The sequence below is a fragment of the Camelus dromedarius genome, chromosome 29 (assembly GCF_036321535.1).
Source record: "Camelus dromedarius isolate mCamDro1 chromosome 29, mCamDro1.pat, whole genome shotgun sequence".
In the NCBI taxonomy this organism is placed as follows: domain Eukaryota; kingdom Metazoa; phylum Chordata; class Mammalia; order Artiodactyla; family Camelidae; genus Camelus; species Camelus dromedarius.
In genome coordinates, this window is record NC_087464.1 from 5,688,251 (window position 1) to 5,707,272 (window position 19,022).

General features: G+C 47.2%; 1 protein-coding gene across 1 annotated transcript; it reads left to right on the forward strand.

Moving 5' to 3' along the window:
* The first annotated feature begins 5,347 nt into the window (after nt 1-5,347).
* On the forward strand, nt 5,348-11,752 carry SELENOS (selenoprotein S). The gene is made up of 6 exons (XM_031440466.2): nt 5,348-5,506; nt 6,026-6,160; nt 8,540-8,646; nt 9,263-9,352; nt 9,454-9,532; nt 11,170-11,752. Exons 1-6 carry the CDS (start codon nt 5,431-5,433, stop codon nt 11,247-11,249), a joined length of 567 nt encoding a protein of 188 aa, XP_031296326.1. The 5' UTR covers nt 5,348-5,430; the 3' UTR covers nt 11,250-11,752.
* Nucleotides 11,753-19,022: the final 7,270 nt, after the last annotated feature.

A 19,022-nucleotide genomic window follows, 5' to 3' on the forward strand; every position in this document is an offset into this window, starting at 1 on the left:
TTTCAGTTCTGAGTAAAACCCACGGCTGTCTGTGTGCTGCCGGTGATGGTCTGAGAGACCTGGGGGTCTCCAGTGAGTGTTCTCCTGTGTGAGGAGTAACAAGGGCCCCATTAAAGGCAGCCAGGCTTTAGGGCTTTACGGGAGGCAGCATCCGTGGAAGTTCTTCTTTTCCTCTGCATCCGAACGTCACGCAAACAGCAAACTGCAGACTGGAGAGATGAAGGGATGAGAGTGACTGTAAAGCCTGCTGTCAGCCAGTGGGGCTCCAGCGGCAGGGCAGCACGGAGCAGGGTTAGGACGGGTGGAGGTGGAGGGGCGCGGGCTGCACGGAGTCGGCGAGGCACGGCGGCCACATGGCTCCGGGCGCCCCCGCCACCCTCCCACCTCCGCTGCACCCTGTCGTGGCCGGCATGGGCCCACCTGAAAAGTGGGGTGGTGGTGGAGAGTGCCTTCGCACCTGTCTTTTCTCACCTGCTGGCGTTGATCTGGGTTGTTTTTTAAAGCTCCCTAGTGATTCTAAATGTGAGAAATGCTCTTCTCAGTAGGCCCTGGGAAGAAGGTGAAGGGACTCTGCCTTGGAGGGGTTGACGGTCCAGCAGGGGAGGCAGGAGCACAGCTGAGAGGAGAGACCTGGCAGAGCCTGTGGAAACAGGGGCAGTGGGCGCAGGCTTCGGGAGCCCCAGCCTTTGGAGTTCCTCAGCGGGGCCCTCAGCCAGTGCCCTTCCTGCCCCAGTGCGCGGCGAGCCTGCTGGGGGCCTTGGCAGGCACGTGGTCTTGGATAGGGCCGGAGGCTCTGCAGGTTCCAAGGTGCCGTCCCTCGGAGGACAGCCCTCGGAGTTGTGGCCTCACTGCTTACCCCTGAACTTCTGCCCGGCGCCCTTCAGCCCCGTTAGGGGCAGCCCCCACCCTGTGCTCCCGAGGCCCAGACCAGGTGGGATTGCTCTCTTCTCATTCTACCGTCGCCTCGACAGACTTGGAGCCTGACTTTTCTAGATGAATTCCTGGGATACTGAGACACCCAGGAGGTAAACCAGATCTGCAGTCTTATCATTAGGTGAATTTCAGAGGAAGGTCCCGTCTTCGCTGTCTGCAGTGCAGGCTCTCCCTTCCCGTCACCCAGGTGCCCTGTGGGATGAGGACGTGGCTGCATGTGTGTGAGTCAGAGTAGAAGGACTTGGGGTTCTGAAGCTCTTTTTCTTCCTGGTCTGGATTGGAATTCAGCTCCTAAAACATCTTTCATGACATGCCAGGGAGGCCGCCTTGTCTTCTCCCACACAGCCTCTCTGTCAGTGCACATTTATCTGTTGCTTCTGCTTCTGATGGGACGACTAAAACGGTTCGGGGTTTTATTTAAGATCCAGGGCCGCCACCCCCACCACGTTCAGGAGGCTCCTGCCCCCACCATCTGTGAGCCGCCGCACAGGGTCGAACTCTGGGGCTCTGGTCAGTAGCCTCAGAGATAACAAGTTGGTTGCAGTTGACTTACCTTCTCCCTAGTTGTACGTTTGACCAGAGGGAAGTGAGCGAGGGCTCCTGTGCTCAGAACTCAGCCTCCATCTGTTGGGACCAGAAGAATTGGCTTTACTCAGACCCAATCTTTCCTAGGAGCCTAGAATTGTCAGTGTGCAGTTTGGCAGAACAGGGGGTTCCTTCAGGATAACGTGTGTCATGATGTAGCAGAAACTTTTATACCAGTGACGTGGTCGTGCAACACACAAAGGAAACTTGTTTCTGGGGAAATACATTACAATGTTCATTTGAATATTATTAGCTTGGTAGTATTTGTCTGTAATGAGTAAGTGCCCTGGTCTTGAGGGTATAAGAACTATACATTTAAGAAAAACGTATTAAGTGTTATATATGTACATATTTAACATAATTTAAAGGCCACAAGAATGTCATTGAGAGGTCTTTATATTTTCAAATTTAGGAAACACTGTGGTTTGATTGCCTCTGTAATCTCCTTAGTTACCAGTACCTTTGGTCCTGTCTTGCTGTGTATACTTTCGGGAAAAGCTGAGGTTTGGCAATTTGTCAGTTAGCTGTTGCCCCAGTAATGCTGCAGAGCAAACCATCCCAGAGCTCGTTTCAGGCACCAGCTCCCCTTTCTTCTCATAGCTGCCTCTGCTTTCACTGCGGGTCTGTGGATTAACCAGGGTGGCTCATCCTTCATTCTCCTCAGGTGATTTAGTTAAGCAGGCAGAGGCACAAAAAAGGAACCACTAGAGAGACTTCTTAAGGCCTACACTCAAAACTGACACACTGTTACTTCTGCTTTCTTGCCTATAACCAAAATGAAACAAAGTCAAAGGATGGGGAAATAGACTGCTTTGAGCAGACAGCAAGGGTGTGGTTGCCAGGAGTGACAGATTGGGGCCAACTGTGTAGTCTACCAGGGCCAGTGACTGGTTGGGCATTCTGGGGACCTTTGTCCTATTTCTGCTAATAACACCTGAACAGCTGTACTGAGCAAAGTGTTTGTTGAAATAACTTTATGGCTGTAGACCAGCTGGGTGAGATGATACACAGACTAAAGGGACAAAGGTAACATCAGTCTGGCTAGGAACAGTGAGCACCCTCCATCAGTGGGACCATGAGACCAGCAGTGTGCAAGAAACAGAGAAAGCCCAGCATCCATGCGCTGCAGTTGTTAGAGCAGGCAGGGAGCTAGACATGAGCCCAGTAATTGGGGCACGGGCCAGGGGCCGGGAAACCACACATCCTGTGAACAACAGGGATCCTTGGGCAGAGAAAAGCAGGAACCTCCAGACTGATAAGAAATCACACATTTTGGGGTGACAAGTGGCCTAGAGGCTGACAAAGGTGGGAAGAGGCAGGAATCTCCAATGTCTAAATGTAACCATTTGCTCATTATGCCCACATTTTCAATAAAATTAGCCTTGCAGATTAGAAGTACCCATCATGCCCTGATGCTGTGACACTTCTGATCCAGACTAAATAAGGACAAAAATCCCTCCTCCTTTTGGGAAGGTGGAGCTGGGATGAAAGTCAGGGAATATAACCCCCAAACCCCTCCCTCCCCAATGAATATCCCACCCATTCATTTCTACACCCTGTGTAACCATTTTACCAAAGAAATTCAGGGCAGCTGCTCACCTGAGTTTGCCCGCTCCCACCTGAGTGTGTCCTATCCCTTAATAAATCCCCACTTTACTTTCCTGACCTCTGTGTCTCGTCTCTGAATTCCTTCAGTGACAAGAACCTACTCTCTAGTAACATAATCATTCAAAATCTGTTAAATTTCAGTTCAAAACACTTCATCATTTTATGTGTGTACATATGTACACACACAAACACTGTAGTTCACAATAGTATATATACAAAGGCACTTTGTGTAAGTTTTAAATGTCCATTATTTTTCATCAGTGTTGTGCTGGTTTCTATATCACAAAGTCCTGAGTGACAGATTGTTCACTATTTGTGTTTAAATGCTGGAAACTAAATGTTACAGTTTGTTCCATCTTCATGATTAAAAACATTACAGGTCAGGGTGGGCAGAAACGGCAAGTAAAGCAGTCTCTTTTCTCCCATTTAACCAGATGCAGCATTTTGACATTTTTATGATCCACAGGTTGACTTAATTCATTGACAGCTCATTGACTTGTTCTGAAAGCAGCAAATCTTTGCAGTGTGAGATCTTCCTCCATGGCTACTCCAGGTATCTTAATTCCTGAACGACACTGTGAACTCTGAAATGATGGTCACATTGAATATCACATTGAAACATTCTTGAGGCTTTCACATCTTAATCTGACACCTCTTGTTAAGGCAGGGAACTGTCTGTTAAAAACTGTCTTAGCTAATCCAAGCCACCAGCAATCATAACCACTAAGTTACCGTATAAAAATAAACTGCTCCCAAGCAATTGTGCCAGTCCCTAATCAGAGCATTAACTCCCTGAGAGGTCCTAACCAACTGCTTCCATGAACAGTGACCCCAGGACAGTCTGCCCAATGCCCGGAGTATATAACCAAAGAGGTCAGGTAACCCTGGTCATCATGACTAGTTCATCGGATTTTACATACAAGGTATATTTAAAGCTGTTCCCAGACCGAGTATTGCAACTGTAACCACAAGAAAAGTTTCCGTTTTAGCACGTTGCTACTGCAAACTTTCAATTAATTATTGTCCACATCCCAACCATCATTCCTCTCTTAGGATGCAAGTTGCCAGAGCACGTGACAAACCACCTCAAAAGATAGAGCTCAGTATCTTTCACACGCGAGGGGGAAAACATCAAGAGGGAGGAAATAAAATCCCTCCTAAACTCAGCAGATCAATGGCCATCTTCACAATGTTAAATTGATAAAATCCAGAGTCCTCAATTTCCCGATTTGAGGAACCCATTTTCAAGATGAAGAAGAGCTTTCAGGCTTTTTGTTGTTGTTGTTGCCATGGCCCATGAGCTCAAGTCCTTCAGTGCAGATCTCTTTTATTGCTTTCTGACACGTGTCGCCAGAGAGGTTGTGGTGCGGTCTTCCGAGCTGTCCCCCCCCCCCCCCCCCGCCCGAGGAACTTCTGGGCAAACTTACGGTGGGCACCCCGTGGTCCTGCAGCTGCGCGGCGGTGCGCTCCGACATCACACCCTGCTCCTTACTTCCTTAGGTTGCATTCCTAATTCTTAGCCCTTCTGTTGAGACACAGCTGGGTACGTTCACTTCAAATTCTCCTCCAAAATGCCTCAAGGTGCGATAAGGTGGTTAAGGTAAGGCTCAGAGCGGCGGTGACAGGTGAGGGGTGGAAGCGGGTGGAGGAGGGCATTGCAGGCAGAGAGCACAGCCAGGACTCCTATTAACTGTGATAACGACTTGTGACACTTAGGAAGATTCAATGTGTGTTGGAGCCACTGTGACGGTAATTCTTTCCCAAGAGGTTTTGATTCTGGATGCAAGAACCGCGGGGACGGGGGTGGGAGGGGGGCTTTCCTGGCACCTTGGTGGTCAGGCCTTGGCCACAACCACCGAAGTCTGGGAGTCGCCAAACTGCCGAGCTGTTGCCCAATCGACCTGAACAACGGTGTGTGCGCAAATCCTGTTTCCAGGCGGCCCCAACCCCCGGAGACCTCTGTGTCCAATCACTGCAAAAGTAAACATTCGGTAAGGAGTCGGCGAGGAGGTCAGCCAAGCATCCTCGGTGAGGACACCAGGAGAGCAGGTGCGCGGCGGTTGGTGGGGCTCATCCCCGCCCTGCTCGTCAACCCCTGCGCGCCCCGCCCTCCACTGTCCCCGCCCCTCGGCCACGCCCTCGTTGCGATAGGCCGACCTTCTGGTCCGGGTCGAGACGCGATTGGCCGGAACGCCGTACGCCAGCCCCGGCGCGCCACGTGTACGTAGGGCGGAGCGGAAGGCGAACGCTCACGCTGACGCGGCCGGGCCGGGCCGGGCCAGGCCGGGTCGAGTGGCGGTGACCATGGAGGCGGACGGGGACGAGCTGTCCGCGCGGCCGGCCCTGGAGACCGAGGGGCTGCGCTTCCTCCACGTCACGGGTGGGTCGCCGCGGCCACAGGGCAGCGGGTTCGCGCCGCCGTGTTGAGTGGGTTGTCCGCTGCGCACCGGGCCGGGCGGTGGGCCTCTGGGAGCCGCACTCAGGTTCGCGCGGCGCCTGCGGCCCTTCTTTGCGCGAGTCCTTTAGTTTGTGCGAAGCAAGCCCTTCCGGGTTGCGGTGACCTGGGTCGCCGACGCGGTGTCAGCCTCCACGGCCACGCCTTTCTGTATGTCTCCCGGATCTGAAGGGCCTCTGCCCTCCGAGTCACATCCACGATCCGTGTTCCCTCAGAACCCAGTTGGCGGCCCCACGTCCTCTGGACAGGTGGTCGAGAAGCTCCTTCTCAGGGACCCCGGACGGCGGCGCTTCTCACCGTCCTCGTCGCCCGCCTGGGAGGTCTTTGCTCGACCGCTGAGGTTTTCAGGGCGGGAGCTGCGCTGCTTTTGCTTTCGTTGAATTTTATAGAAGTCCGGAGGGAGTATCGTTTTTAGTTTCCTGAAAACTCTGTTCTTCTTTTCAGTGGGCTCCCTGCTGGCCACCTATGGCTGGTACATCGTCTTCAGCTGCATCCTTCTCTACGTCGTGTTTCAGAAGCTCTCCGCCCGGCTCCGGGCCCTGAGGCAGAGGCAGCTGGACCGCGCCGCGGCCGCCGTGGGTTAGTGCCGGATAACAGACGAGGGCGGGGTCTTAGCCTCCTTGTAGAATTTAAAAGTTAAGAGTAAGGAGTACCATTCTCATCTACGTGGGAGAAAAACTATTTTATGCTCCTGAAATTGATTTTGGTGAAGGGGCAGTAGGTTTCTTTTCTTTTTTCTTTTCTTTTCTTTTTCCTTCCTTCCTCCCTCTCTCCCTCCCTCCCTCCCTTCCTTCCTTCCTTCCTCCCTTTCTTCATTCCTGAGTATTTGAGAAGATGAAAAATCTGCTTGCTGACTTGTAGAGCGCTCACTGCATCTCTTGTTGCGTAGTTTTTCATTTATGGGGTAAATGCAAATGAAAACTTCACCGCTTCTCCATACTTGTGGGTCTGCGTACTAACTCTGAATTATCTCTAGAACCAGTGTGAGTGACAGGAAACTCAGCCTCTGTGCTTCACGTCCAGTGAAGTTTGAGTTTCACAATTTACTCATCAGACTGGATTCCATATTATACTTGGCTATTTCAAAAAACTCATTCCCTGGGTTGGGGGTGGGGTGTATACCTCAGTGGTAGAGCACATGCCTAGCACACATAAGGTCTTGGATACAATCCTCAGTACCTCCTTTAAAAACCAATCTACCCCCCGCCCCCCCAAAAAAACCTCATTCCCTCCAAAACAGTATCCTTTTAATTAGTTAGAAGCTGCAGTTTCTGAGGACATATCCAAAAGAAATGTTAAGTGTTTTGAGAATAGCAGTAAATTAAACAAATACACACCAGTCATTCATCTGAGTCACCACAGTTACTGAGGTTGGGGAGGAAAGCAAACGCCATTAACACAAAGTCATTGGTAGAAAGACTTAGAAAATTCCTTCACTCACACGGACCTCCCTCTTCTCCAATGAACCCCTGGGGTCCTGCCATCCCCTGAGTCTTTTTGATTGTTGGCTGTACATCCAACAACTGGCTACAAAGTACAAGTATAAGTCTTGCGTAAATTGCAGGATTTGGTGAAGTGGATGAGGATGCTGTTAGGAAACGGCTCCCGTCCCCTTGTACAGCCATGGCTGCAGGGAGACTTGCCGACAACTGAAGAGAAGATTTTTGAGGTTGTAGGGTGGGCACTTCAGAAGAGTAATTGTTTTTATGAGGCACTGCAAGAAGTAAGTGTGCAGTGAAAAGTGTTAGATTGTGCTGTTGTACAATTTTTTCAAAAAATTTTTTTAATTGAAGTATAGTCAGTTTACAGTGTGTCAATTTCTGGTGTACAGTACAAGGTTTCAGTCATACACATACATTCTTTTTCACATTCTTTTTGATTAGCGGTTACTACAGATGTTGACTATAGTTCCCTGTGCTATACAGTAGAAACTTGTCATTTATCTATTTTATGTATAGCAGTTAGTATCTGCAAATTTCTAACTCCCAGTTTATCCTTTCCCACCCCTTTTACCCCTCGTAACCATAAGTTCTCTATGTCTGTGAATTGTGCTATTGTAGTTTTGTTGGAAAAATGAGATTAAACAAAACCCAAACCTACACTTGATTGATTTTATTCTAAAAGTGACCTGACAGTTACAGATGTTACACACACAAGTATCTTGTGCTATTTTGACCATGACAGTTTCGCCCCTATTTTATGTAGATTCAGTTAGGAGACCACTTCCCACTACTGAGTCTGTAAGTAATGATGATCACCTATCCTTTGGGTGATGCAGATGTGAACATAGAAGTTCTAGTTTGAAAAATTAGTGACACCCCTGGGTAGGTCCCCTCAGTGCTCCATAACATGGTGGTCTGAGTAGATGCCAGATTCTCTTTTTATATAATTTACTTTGTTTTATAAACCAGATAAAAGCACATTCATTGCTATTAATGCTAGCTGGAAGGATTTTTCTTTTTTTTTTCTGTAGAAACAAGGATAAAATATCTAAAGATCTTTACCTCTTGTATAGATCTGGGCTAATTCAGTGATGACTAATGATCTGAAAACGTTCTCTCTCCTTGGTTGTCTTCTGGAATTCTGGTCAACCTAGAGACTGGGTGTTAGGAGGTATCCAGTATCTGGGTTATGGAATGGAATCTCACTGTGGCCCTCAGACCCCTTATATTTCAGTCACGGAGCCTTTGCCAGACTCTCTGAGGCGGGATTGCTCCAGGAGCCGGAAATGTATTTCGAGTGGAGGTTTCTGATGCTGTCAGTATTTAACACGGGCTGAGACTGCGGCCGTGGGGTCGCCCCTGCCCCCTGAGCAGTAAAATACGTACAGAAGGCTGTCCCTCAGCATATGTTTTTGCATTGTCTGAGTTCTGTGTACTTCTAACAATATGGACTCTCACAAGTTCCTGTTGTATGTTACACAAGCTGCTTTAGCCCCAGTTTTCTCTGCTGTTTTAGAACCTGATGTCGTCGTTAAACGACAGGAGGCTTTGGCCGCTGCTCGGCTGAAAATGCAGGAGGAGTTAAATGCGCAAGTGGAAAAGCACAAGGAAAAGCTGAGACAGGTGTGAACCGGTTTGAGTGTGAACACATGGTCTCAAGAAGTAGTTTGAGTCTAGTGGGTAAAGCGTGTGTGTGTGTGTGTGTGTGTGTGTGTGTGTGTGTGTGTGTGGTATGTGTGTGTGTGTGTGACGGGGCGGAGTACAAGCTTTCTCAAGTTCTTGTTGTTGGACCTAATTTTCTGCTGAGAGATTAGTTTTCCCTTATGTTCCCTAAGTACTTGACTTTCAAAGCACTCTCAGATCTGCTCTCATTGGGTCTTCCCAGTCTTCGCAGTAGAGGGATTGAGTGACTTTCCTAGTGTGACACAGCCAGGTAGCAGCAGAGCAGGCCTGCCACCCATGCTGACTCTTGCCAGGTCAGAGTTCTTCCACGTTATCAAAATGTCTTCTGTGGGCCTGTTTCAGAACTGAGTCTGTGTTATTTTTTCGACCACGCTTTTTGCGTTAATAGTGTGCAAAAAACAGATGGCCCTGTTTGCGAGTTAAAACACTAGCTGACAACAGTTTTAACTGAAGAAAGTGCAGGTGGAAGGTTGTTTAAAAGTGATCAAAGTTACATGTTCTTTGGGAAAGATGGTAGCTTCTGAATTCATTCTGGACCATGTACGATTCTTCACAGCTTGAAGAGGAAAAAAGGAGACAGAAGATTGAAATGTGGGACAGCATGCAAGAGGGAAAAAGTTACAAAGGAAATGCAAGAAAGCCTCAGGTGATGTAGCCTTCGGCCTAGTGGACTGTCTTCAAGTGGGTGAAGATTCATGGAGTAGAGTGTTTTCAACTAGATCCTTAAGCCTGTGTGTGTTCCAACAGGAAGAAGACAGCCCTGGGCCTTCTGCTTCATCCGTCATCCCGAAACGGAAATCGGACCGAAAGCCCTTGCGGGGAGGGGGTAAGTACCAAACATCAAAGCATCCTGAACAATCACAGGATGCTCTTACTTTGAAAACCAAGGTTCTGTGTCTTTGTTTCATTGTCCATCAATTGAGACTAATTCCTAAGTTTAGGATAACAGAGAATAAAGGAAAGAGGAGTTAGTCTTGAGAATGAAGTAGGAGGGAATCTGGCGATAGATGGAGTTCTTCACACCAGTGGAAAAAAAAAAACAGATTCGCCTTGCGAGACATGGGACTGTTCTCCGGGGCCGTGGGCTTCGTCTCGTGAGAAAAGGGGCAAATCTGAACAGCTCTGCTGACCCCCTTGTGAGAGAATAAGGGGACATTCTCGTGAGAGTAAGTGGGTCACTGAAAAGAAGGAAAAGGGGTCCACCTCCGGAATCAGAAAGGAGTTAGTTTTAGGGAGTTGCCAGCCTGCTGAGACCAGTTGTTGCCTAGGGGGCCCCGGGCAAGGATGTGGGCACCAATCCCGTTTCCAGAAGGCCCGGGACCTCCTCGGCCTCAGTGTCCGCTCACCGCAGAAATCAGTGTTCGACCAGCCCTCAATAAAGGAGGTCCCGCAAGGCCCTCAGTAAATATGGTTGCACTTGTACCTCAGTACCTCACTCAATCCCGCCCCGCCCTGTGAGGACAGAGGTGCCAGGAGCCAGTTGTAGGCCAAAGACCCCCTGCCCTCCATTGGAGGAGAGGGTTTCCCATGGGGAGGGACCGTGGAGGCAGAGGTGGGAGCCTGGATGGCCTCAGAGTGAACCCTGGGGAGAGTGGACATGGGCCGGGCTGCCCTTCAAGGCTGGGCTCTGAGCCCCTTGCGTCAGGATCCCAGAGCTGGCTTGCTCTAGGAGAGGCCTGTGTCTGAAAAGAAAATGCTTCTTTCAGTCTTCTTGCTGGGAGACCATTTCTCAGAGCTGAGTGGTGGTATCGAGGAGAGGAAATTGTAGAAAATGGCCCACAGGGTGTGCTGTGCATTTGCCCCCTGGGGCGCCCCTAGCAGTCCAGGGCCCCGACTGGCCTGGCTTCACAAGTAAGGAACCCGAGGCACAGGGAGTTAGTGACCACAGATCCCACAGCAAGCAGGGAGCTGAGCCACCTCATTTGGGGTCATCTGACTCTAGAGCCTGAACACTCAAGCTGGTCCCCAGTCGGCCATTAACTTGGGGAGGAATGAGCAGGTGGACCGGCAGGGCCTGGGCCCTGGGTTGCCCAGTCCTGACTGGCAGAAGTGCCCAGTTCCACTCGGTTTTGATTTTTTAAATCTGATTTCTTTAGCTTGAACAGTTTTTATTTTAATGCATACATTTTATTAAGCACTGCAGTTAGATCTTTTAGACATTTAAATCCAGCCATCCAGAGAGGTTTTTGGAGGGGGAGCAAATTTTTTTGTGTGTTTGGGGGAGTTTTTTTGTGTGTTTTGAGAGTTAAAACCAGGAAGCCAAATGGCTTCTTTTATTCCCACCAGAAAATCAATCCTAAGGGTGATTGCAATGTGAAGCATTTTTTTCATGTGGGAGCTGAGTCTTACGAAGATGCTCGTGAGGACAGAATCTGTATCTCTGCAGTACTTTGCATGTTGGGCTCAGGGCTTTACGTGTGACATGGAACGTTCTCAGCACTGTTCTCCTTCCTCTCGTCCCAGGTTACAACCCTTTGTCTGGTGAAGGAGGGGGAGCCTGCTCCTGGAGACCTGGACGAAGAGGCCCATCAGCTGGTGGATGAGGCTAAGAGTCCTGTTAGTGTCGCTTTTGACATTAGCAAGATGAACCCTTCACCCCTGACTCAATTGCCTTATGCACGCTTTTCACAGTGACTAGCCAATGGACAGGGCTTTCTCTCTGGCATTGGCTGTACCTGCATCTTTCAGGGTCAAAGTCCTCGTGGGGTGTGGATGTGGCCCTGGGCAGTGGCTGCTGTTGGTCACTCTCACTGAAGCCAGTTTGTTGATTTCCCGGGTTGTTGCTGGTGGGTCAGTAAAGGCCTCCAAGTGACTGGGGATCTTGACAAACAGACCTGGCCACAATCCTTCCTTCCCGTCCGAGGTCTGTGCCGGCAGGACAGTCTCTGTGACAGGTTGTGTCAAATGATGTCTTCCTTGTAAATGGTGAGCCCACCAGCGAGGATTACTGATGCAGACAGTTGATGGGGTTGTTTCTGTACATTTTTCTTCATGTACAGAACCTTGTAAAAAACTGTAGATATTAAAAAACAAATTGCAAAGAACACTTTCTGCATCTCTCTTAAATTCAATGAAATTTCGCTACAAATGGGAATTTGTTTATCTAACATTGTGCAGTTTTTATCATATTACTCATATTACTACTCATATTACTTATTTTCTCATTATCCCACACCCACAGTGAGTGTGGTGTGTGGCCTGCTCCATGGGTTTATCCACAAAATCAAGCACTTGGAGTGGAGTTTCTGAATTAATAGGATAAAGAAATATGTTGCCTTGAGGTGCGTCGGGGACCAGCGAGGCTTCCAGAAGCCCTGTGGGTGGTTAACATCTTTCCCACATCCTTGTCTTCAGGCTCTGTCCAGTGTGCTCTGAAGGGCCAGCTAGTAAATGTTTTAGACCTTGCAGGTCACACAGTCTTGAGTTTTTACATTTTTTAAAGGATTGTTAAAAACATCTAAAACTTCTTAGCTCACGGGCTGGACTTAGCTTTCCTGCTGCTGTTTGCTGATTGCCGCTTCAAGTCTAGAAGGTGAGAAGGAACCAAATTAGCCTGTAGGGTGGTGGCCATTAGCTGGGGAAGTGTTCCAGGTGGGCTCGTCTCAATCAGTCACCATTCCTTGCGTATCTGATGTGTGATATACTCCGTACTTGTCTCTGTTGACACATATAAAAAAAAATAGAATCTGGTCTTAGGGGGCTTAAAATCTCTCGAGGAGGGCTGGGGGCAGCGAAAACAGGACCTTGAAGACAGTGTAAGTACAAACAAATGGGGTGCTTCCATGTCTTGGCTGTTGTAAATAGTGCTGCTGTGAACACTGGGGTGCCTGTGTCTTTTTGAATTAGAGTTTTCTCTGGGTACATGCCCAGGAGTGGGGGTGCTGGATCATAGGTAAGTCTATTTTTAGTTTTTTGAGGAATCTCCATACTGTTTTTCACAGTGGCTGCACCAAAGTGCATTCCCACCAGTAGTGTAGGAGGGTTCCCTTTTCCTCCACACTCTCTCCAGCATTTATCATTTGTGGACATTTTAATGATGGCCATTCTGACTGGTGTGAGGTGATACCTCATTGTCATTTTGATTTGCGTTTCTCTAATAATTGGCGGCGATACTGAGCATCTCTTCCTGTGCCTGTTGGCCATCTAGATGTCTGTTTTGGAGAGATGTCTAGGTCTTATGCCTGTTTTTTGATTCGGTTGCTGGTTTTTTTGATAGTAAGCTATTTGCTGTCATTTCATCCATTTTTAAAGGCCTGGTCATGTGGTCAGGAAATAATCAGATCCAGTTTTTGTTCAGTGCTTAAGGTTTTAGAACAGTGGGAGAAAAATGTGCTGGGCAAATGTCGGGCTCAGTGAGATGCGGTGGAGGTACAATTGCCTGAGACTCCCTAGGAATACTGTGTGGCTGGCACTTCTCTTTTCCTTCCTCCCAGTCACATTAGGAGCTGCTGACGCTTGGTCTGCAAGATGGGAAAGGGGCCGTCACACGAGGTCACAGGTAAATTCAGGCCCCATTGTTTCTGAGTCGGTTAGCTGTAGTGTGCTCAGCTGGGCTGAGGTCTCCAAACACACTTGGATTGTTTCCACAACAGTGTCCTTCAGGTATATGTCTAGGAGCGGAAATTTTGGGTCAGGTAGCATTTCTATATTTAACTTTCTGTGGAATCATCAAACTGTTTTCAACAGTGACCGAACCACGTTACATTCCCACTAGTGATGTGTGGTGGTGTCTATTGTTTTACAGCCTCATCAACCTTTTTTATTTTATGCTTGTTGTTGTTACTCAGTTATAGCCATCCTGGTGGGTGTGAAGGGCTATCTCCTTGTGCTTTTCTAGTTTTGTTTTTTTGTGTTTTTGTTCGTTTGTTTATATTGTTAATGGAGATGCTGGGGATTGAACCGAGGACCTCATGCATGCTAAGCACGCAGTCTGCCACTGAGCTCTACCTCCCACGTTCCTTGTGCTTTTAATTTGCATTTCTTGAATGACTTGTAATGTTGATTGTCTTTTCATGTACTTGTTGGTCATTTGTGTATCTTTGAAGATACATATGTTCAGATACTTTGTCCAGTTTTTGATTGGGTTGTTTGTCCTTTTTGTTGACTTGTAAGTGTTCTTTATATATTCTGAATACTAGAACCTTGTCAGATGTGTGATATACAAATATTCACTCTCGTTCTGTAAGTTGTCTTTCCACTATCTTCATAACGTCCTTCGATGCACAAAATTTTTCATTTTGATGAGACCAAATTTATCTATTTTTCTTTTGCTGCTTGTGTTTTTGGTGTCAAATCTAAGATACCATTTGTAAATACAAAGTCACAAAAATCACACCTATGTCTTCTTCTAAGTGTCCTATAGCTTTAGCTGTTGTATTTAGGAAGTTGATCCACTTCTGTTATTTTTCTTGTGTATATATACATATATGAGGTCAAGATCCAGCTTCATGTAGATATCCAACTGTCCCAGCACCATTTTTTGTTGACTGTTCTTTTCTCAGTGAGTGATCGTGGTACTCCTATTGGAGATCAGTTGGCCGTAGAGACATAGGAGGCAGGTGCTCTTGACTATGAGAACCTTAGCAAATCACTTAATATGAAACTTCTGTTTTTTCCTCTATAAGATGGGGAATATAAACTTTTCCTCTCAGAGTTTCAGAATAAAATGAGACAACATAGGGAGAGGTTCATTCACACTACCTGGAACATAGTAGGTTCCCCAGTGAATGTTAATTCTTCTCTCACGTAAGCAGAGCTACATCAGTCACCGCCACTGTGCATCCTTCCTCGTGTCTCTGGGACACGAAGACCCTGGATGCAGAAATGTCTGTTTGACTCAGTTGTTTGGTGAGTGTATGCTTCCACCCATGGACAGTAATGGTGTGGGCAGAGGTGATGACAGGGTGAAGAATCATTTAGCTGGAAATGCAGCCTCGCAGAGGAATTAATGGTCTGCCTTTAATAATTAAACCAGCATTCAAGAAATACTTATCTAGAGCTGATTCTGTGCCAGAATCTGTTCTCGGTTCTGGAGATCCCGAGGGGAAATACAGCCCCGTTCCTGGTCTTAGAGAGGTCTCAGTCTGCAGGAGGAGATAGACTGGTACACAGGTAGTTATAAAGTGGTTATAGTCAGTTCTGAGAAGGAATGACGCAGAGATCACTGAGAGTGTGCAAGAAGAAAACAGTCCTAGCCAGAGGACTTGGGGACGGCTCCAGGGGAGAAAATGACGCCTGAGCTGGATTTTAGGGAGGAGTCTAATGGTAGATAAAAGGGAAAAGTTTTATAGGAAATGTCCTATAGAAAGTTAGGAAGGCATGAGTGTATGTTCTGGGTTCTAGGAGGTAAAAATACTCTAGGGTGCTTGGAACATAAAATAAGGTTAAGAAGTGGAGTGAGAAAATGATTAGGTTTTATAGGTGGCCATTGGGAGCAGTTAGTGAGGTTAAAACAGGGAAAGAGACATGACCCGATCCATATTTTAGAGATTCAGAGGGAGATTGATATGGAATGTGGGTGGCTGGGAACAGGGTGAGGTTGGAGATAGAAGAGCTGGAGAAACTGCAGTTGTGAGGATGAAGAGGAATGAAAATGTAGTTGGATTTATGCCAAATCAGACGCACGAGTGTGGGACAGGAGGGGCTTAGGATAATTGTTGTATCTCTGACTTGGAGACTTGGGCGTGGAGCCATTTACACAGCTCGGGGACGCTGAAATGAGGAGCAGAGTAAGAGAAGGAAAAAAAAAAGTTTGCTTTTGCAGATGAATCCAGATGGACATACCCGTAGACAGACTGTATGTGGGACAGAGGGCAAAACAGTGTGACCTGAATACGTGGGTTAGTGTAAACAAGGACGTTACTGTCTGGCCTTCTAAAGGCAGGAGTGGCTTCTATTTGTTACGCTTTGTTGCACGTTTGCCGATTTTGATACTAATGAGTTTCTTATAATACCAACAGTATAAAGAAAAAAAACCAGCCCATAATTGCACTGCTCGCATAACTGCTATTGAAAGGGAGAGAGGATAATACATATTGTTAAAGGGGCAGGGTACAGCTCGGTGACAGTGCGTGCCTAGCATGCACGAGGTCCTGGGTTCACTCCTCAGCACTGTCATTAAAGTAAATAAATAAACCTAATTACCTCCCCCCACCAAAAAAAAACCAAACAAACCTATATTGTTAAAAAATAAAAACAGTTCAGAGAAGCATAAAATGAAAAGTATCGGCCTCCCTCTAGACCATTTCCTTGACTGTATGAACACTTTGTTTCCTTCTAGGAAAAAAAAAGGCATATATACCCACTGGATACTGTGTATCCCCAAAGGGGTCCTGACATACACCAAGTTTAAGAGGCCAGTGTAACTGAGCAGATCAACCCCTCACTGATTACAAGCCCGCTGTCCTGGTGGGATGTGGCTGCGAGCTCCCGCAGGGAAAGCAGTATCTCCATGTCTGTAGCTCAGGTATGGGGGCTGCATCAGGGCAGAATGACTGAATGAGCTGTTGGAAAACTGAAATTTTGGAGAGGCTTTTCTGCTGGTTCCAGTTGGTCAAGTGACTTAGTCAACAAATTATTTCAGAGTTCTACATGTGCACATGCGTGTGTGTGTGCACGTGTGTGGGGGTGGGGGGTTGGGATGAAGAAAACTGTCAACTCCTGGTCTCACCAGTGGTAGAACTGGCAATACCAGTCATCTTTTCCCAACCTTCTCACTTTTTGAAGGAGAAATTGAGGTCCAGAGTGAGGTTATAATTTGCCTAAAGCTACATGGCCTGTTGAGAGTCAACACATGAACTGAAGATGAGTGTGGGGTAGGGGAGAGGGAAAGAAGAGCCCGGCGGCCCACTGGAGGGGTTAGTCAGCTACGCTTACTTATTTCTACCCCTTCCTCTCCTGCCGTAAAGTAGCAACAGGGGTGGGGGTAGAGCTCAGTGGTAGAGCGCGTGGTTAGCACGCATGAGGGCCTGGGTTCAATTCCCAGTACCTCTATTTAAATAAATAAATTTAAATAAATAAATACATAAACAAACAAATAAATACATAAACAAGCAAACAAATAATACATAAAAAAACAAAACAAACCTAATTAACCTCCCGCAAACCAAACAAAATAAATAAAATATTTAAGACAAAAAATTTTTTAAATAAATGAAGTAGCAGCCAACCATCCCCAACTGCAAATCCTCGGATGGAAACAAGGCCTTACTGATGTGCTGTGCAGCCTTGGAGCTGAGCCTGCGTGGGGCGGGCAGGCTCGGCTGACACACTCTGCCCCTCCTCCTGCACGGCCAGTGTAGGAGGCAGAGCACAGGACTGGGAGCCGGGAAGGCTGGATTTCAGGGCCAGCTCCTCCGCACTCCACCGTGCTGCTGTGGGCCAGGGTGGCCTCTCTCTCCTGAGCATGGGGGTGGGTCTAACTACATCTCCAAGGTCCTTCCTACCATTACTGCTCCCTATTTGCAAGACTATATGTAATCAGTTACAGGAAATCAAATTTTAGTATTCTGTGATTTTAAAATCCTGGCTTTCCAAACTTGCTGGGATGCTGCGTGTGGGCCCTTACTCTGTGTAAAATCCTGCGTCATGAGGTCTTACCTGTTGTGTAGTAGGGAGGGGCTCTGTACATTTTTCCATTTGAGACCAACACCAAAGAAACCAGACCCCTCCATTCAAAGTGTGGAAGTCAGTCAGGACCCTTGGAGGGGGGTAGGTCAAGATGAAAGACGCTGATCCTAGAGAGATGGGAAGAAACATGATGGACATGGGGTTGCTCCAGATTTCCGCCTTCATAGAGTTTCCAGGATGTGGTACAGGAAGAGCAAAACCCTGGTGGAACCTTGCTGACTCCTAACATTGAAAAGACAGCTGAAGTTGGGGGCGACCCAAGTGTCTAGAGTTTGCAGGAGAGAGCACCAGGAAAAAGAGAACTGTACCCAGGGAGAACTCTGGAATTCTGCAGAGGGTCCCCCTCAGATATTGGCAGAATTCCAATCCGCAGATGCACATGAGAATGTTATCCAAGACTGGGAAAAGAAACTCCCAAAGAACTCCAAGGAATAGTATCTGGCAGCCACATAGGGCCGGGAATAGTGCCTGCTCCCACCAGCCAGACTGGAAAGTCTAGTCATTGACGAGGCGCTGGGTAAAGTACTCAAGGAAGTCTCGCCTCAGGAGCAGAGAACAGTTGGTCCTGGACTGAGCATCTCCCTGAACCTGCCTAACAAACCATAGAAGCAAGACCCGAAAGGATCAAACTACTTCCGAGGGACTTGGCTGCATCCCAGACCGAAACTCAAGATTTATAGGAATACAAAAATACCCAGCAGCCAGTGAGGTAAGATGCATAATCTCTGCCATCCAAAGATTACCCAGCATGCAAAGAGGCAGGAAAACACAGCCCATAATGAGGAGAAAGCGGCTGAAATGGATTCACAGTTGACAAAGGTGTTAGAATTGGCAGAGAAGAACACGCAAACTGTTACTATAACTGTATTTCATGTGTTTGAAAGGTTAAGTAGAGACATGGAAGATATAACTGTTAAAGACACAAGTGAAACTTCTAGCAACGAAAACCACAGCGCCTGAGTTGAAACACACTGGATGGCATTGACACGGGATGGGATTAGACACTGTAGAGAAGCAGCTAGTGAACTTGAAGGCAGCGCCACAGAAACAATGCAAAATGAAACCCAGAAAGAAAAAAAAAAACAGTTAAAAAAATGAAAAGGGCAAAACAGAATATATTGTAAGGGATTTTAATTCGGATGATATAAGGAACTCTCAAAATTCAAGAATAAGAAAACAATCCAATTTTTTTTTTTAATGGGCAAAAGCTTTGAATAGACAGTTCACCAAGAAGACACGTGGATGGGTAATAAGCACATGAAAAGATGTTCAGCCTCATTAGTCATTAGGAAAAAAACAAAATAAAAACAACCATGAGATTCTACTACATATTTATTTAAAAGGCTAAAGTGACTCACTATTCTGAGTGTTGGTGAGGTTGTGGAAGAGCTGGGATTCTCACACACTGCAGATAGAAAAAAAATGGAAGAAGGTTTGGCAGTTTCTTAAAAAGTTAAATCACACTACTGCATAACCCAGTCATTCCTCTCATAAGCGCTTGCCTAAGGGGAATGAAAGCACGTGTCCATGCAAAGACTTGCACATGAATGTTCATAGCAACTTCCCATGTAGTAGCTTAAATCGAAACCAGTGCAAATGTCCATCAGCAGGTGAATGGATAAATTCTGGTATGTTCATAGAATGGAATGCTACTCAGCAAATAAAGTGGAATGAACCACTGATACATG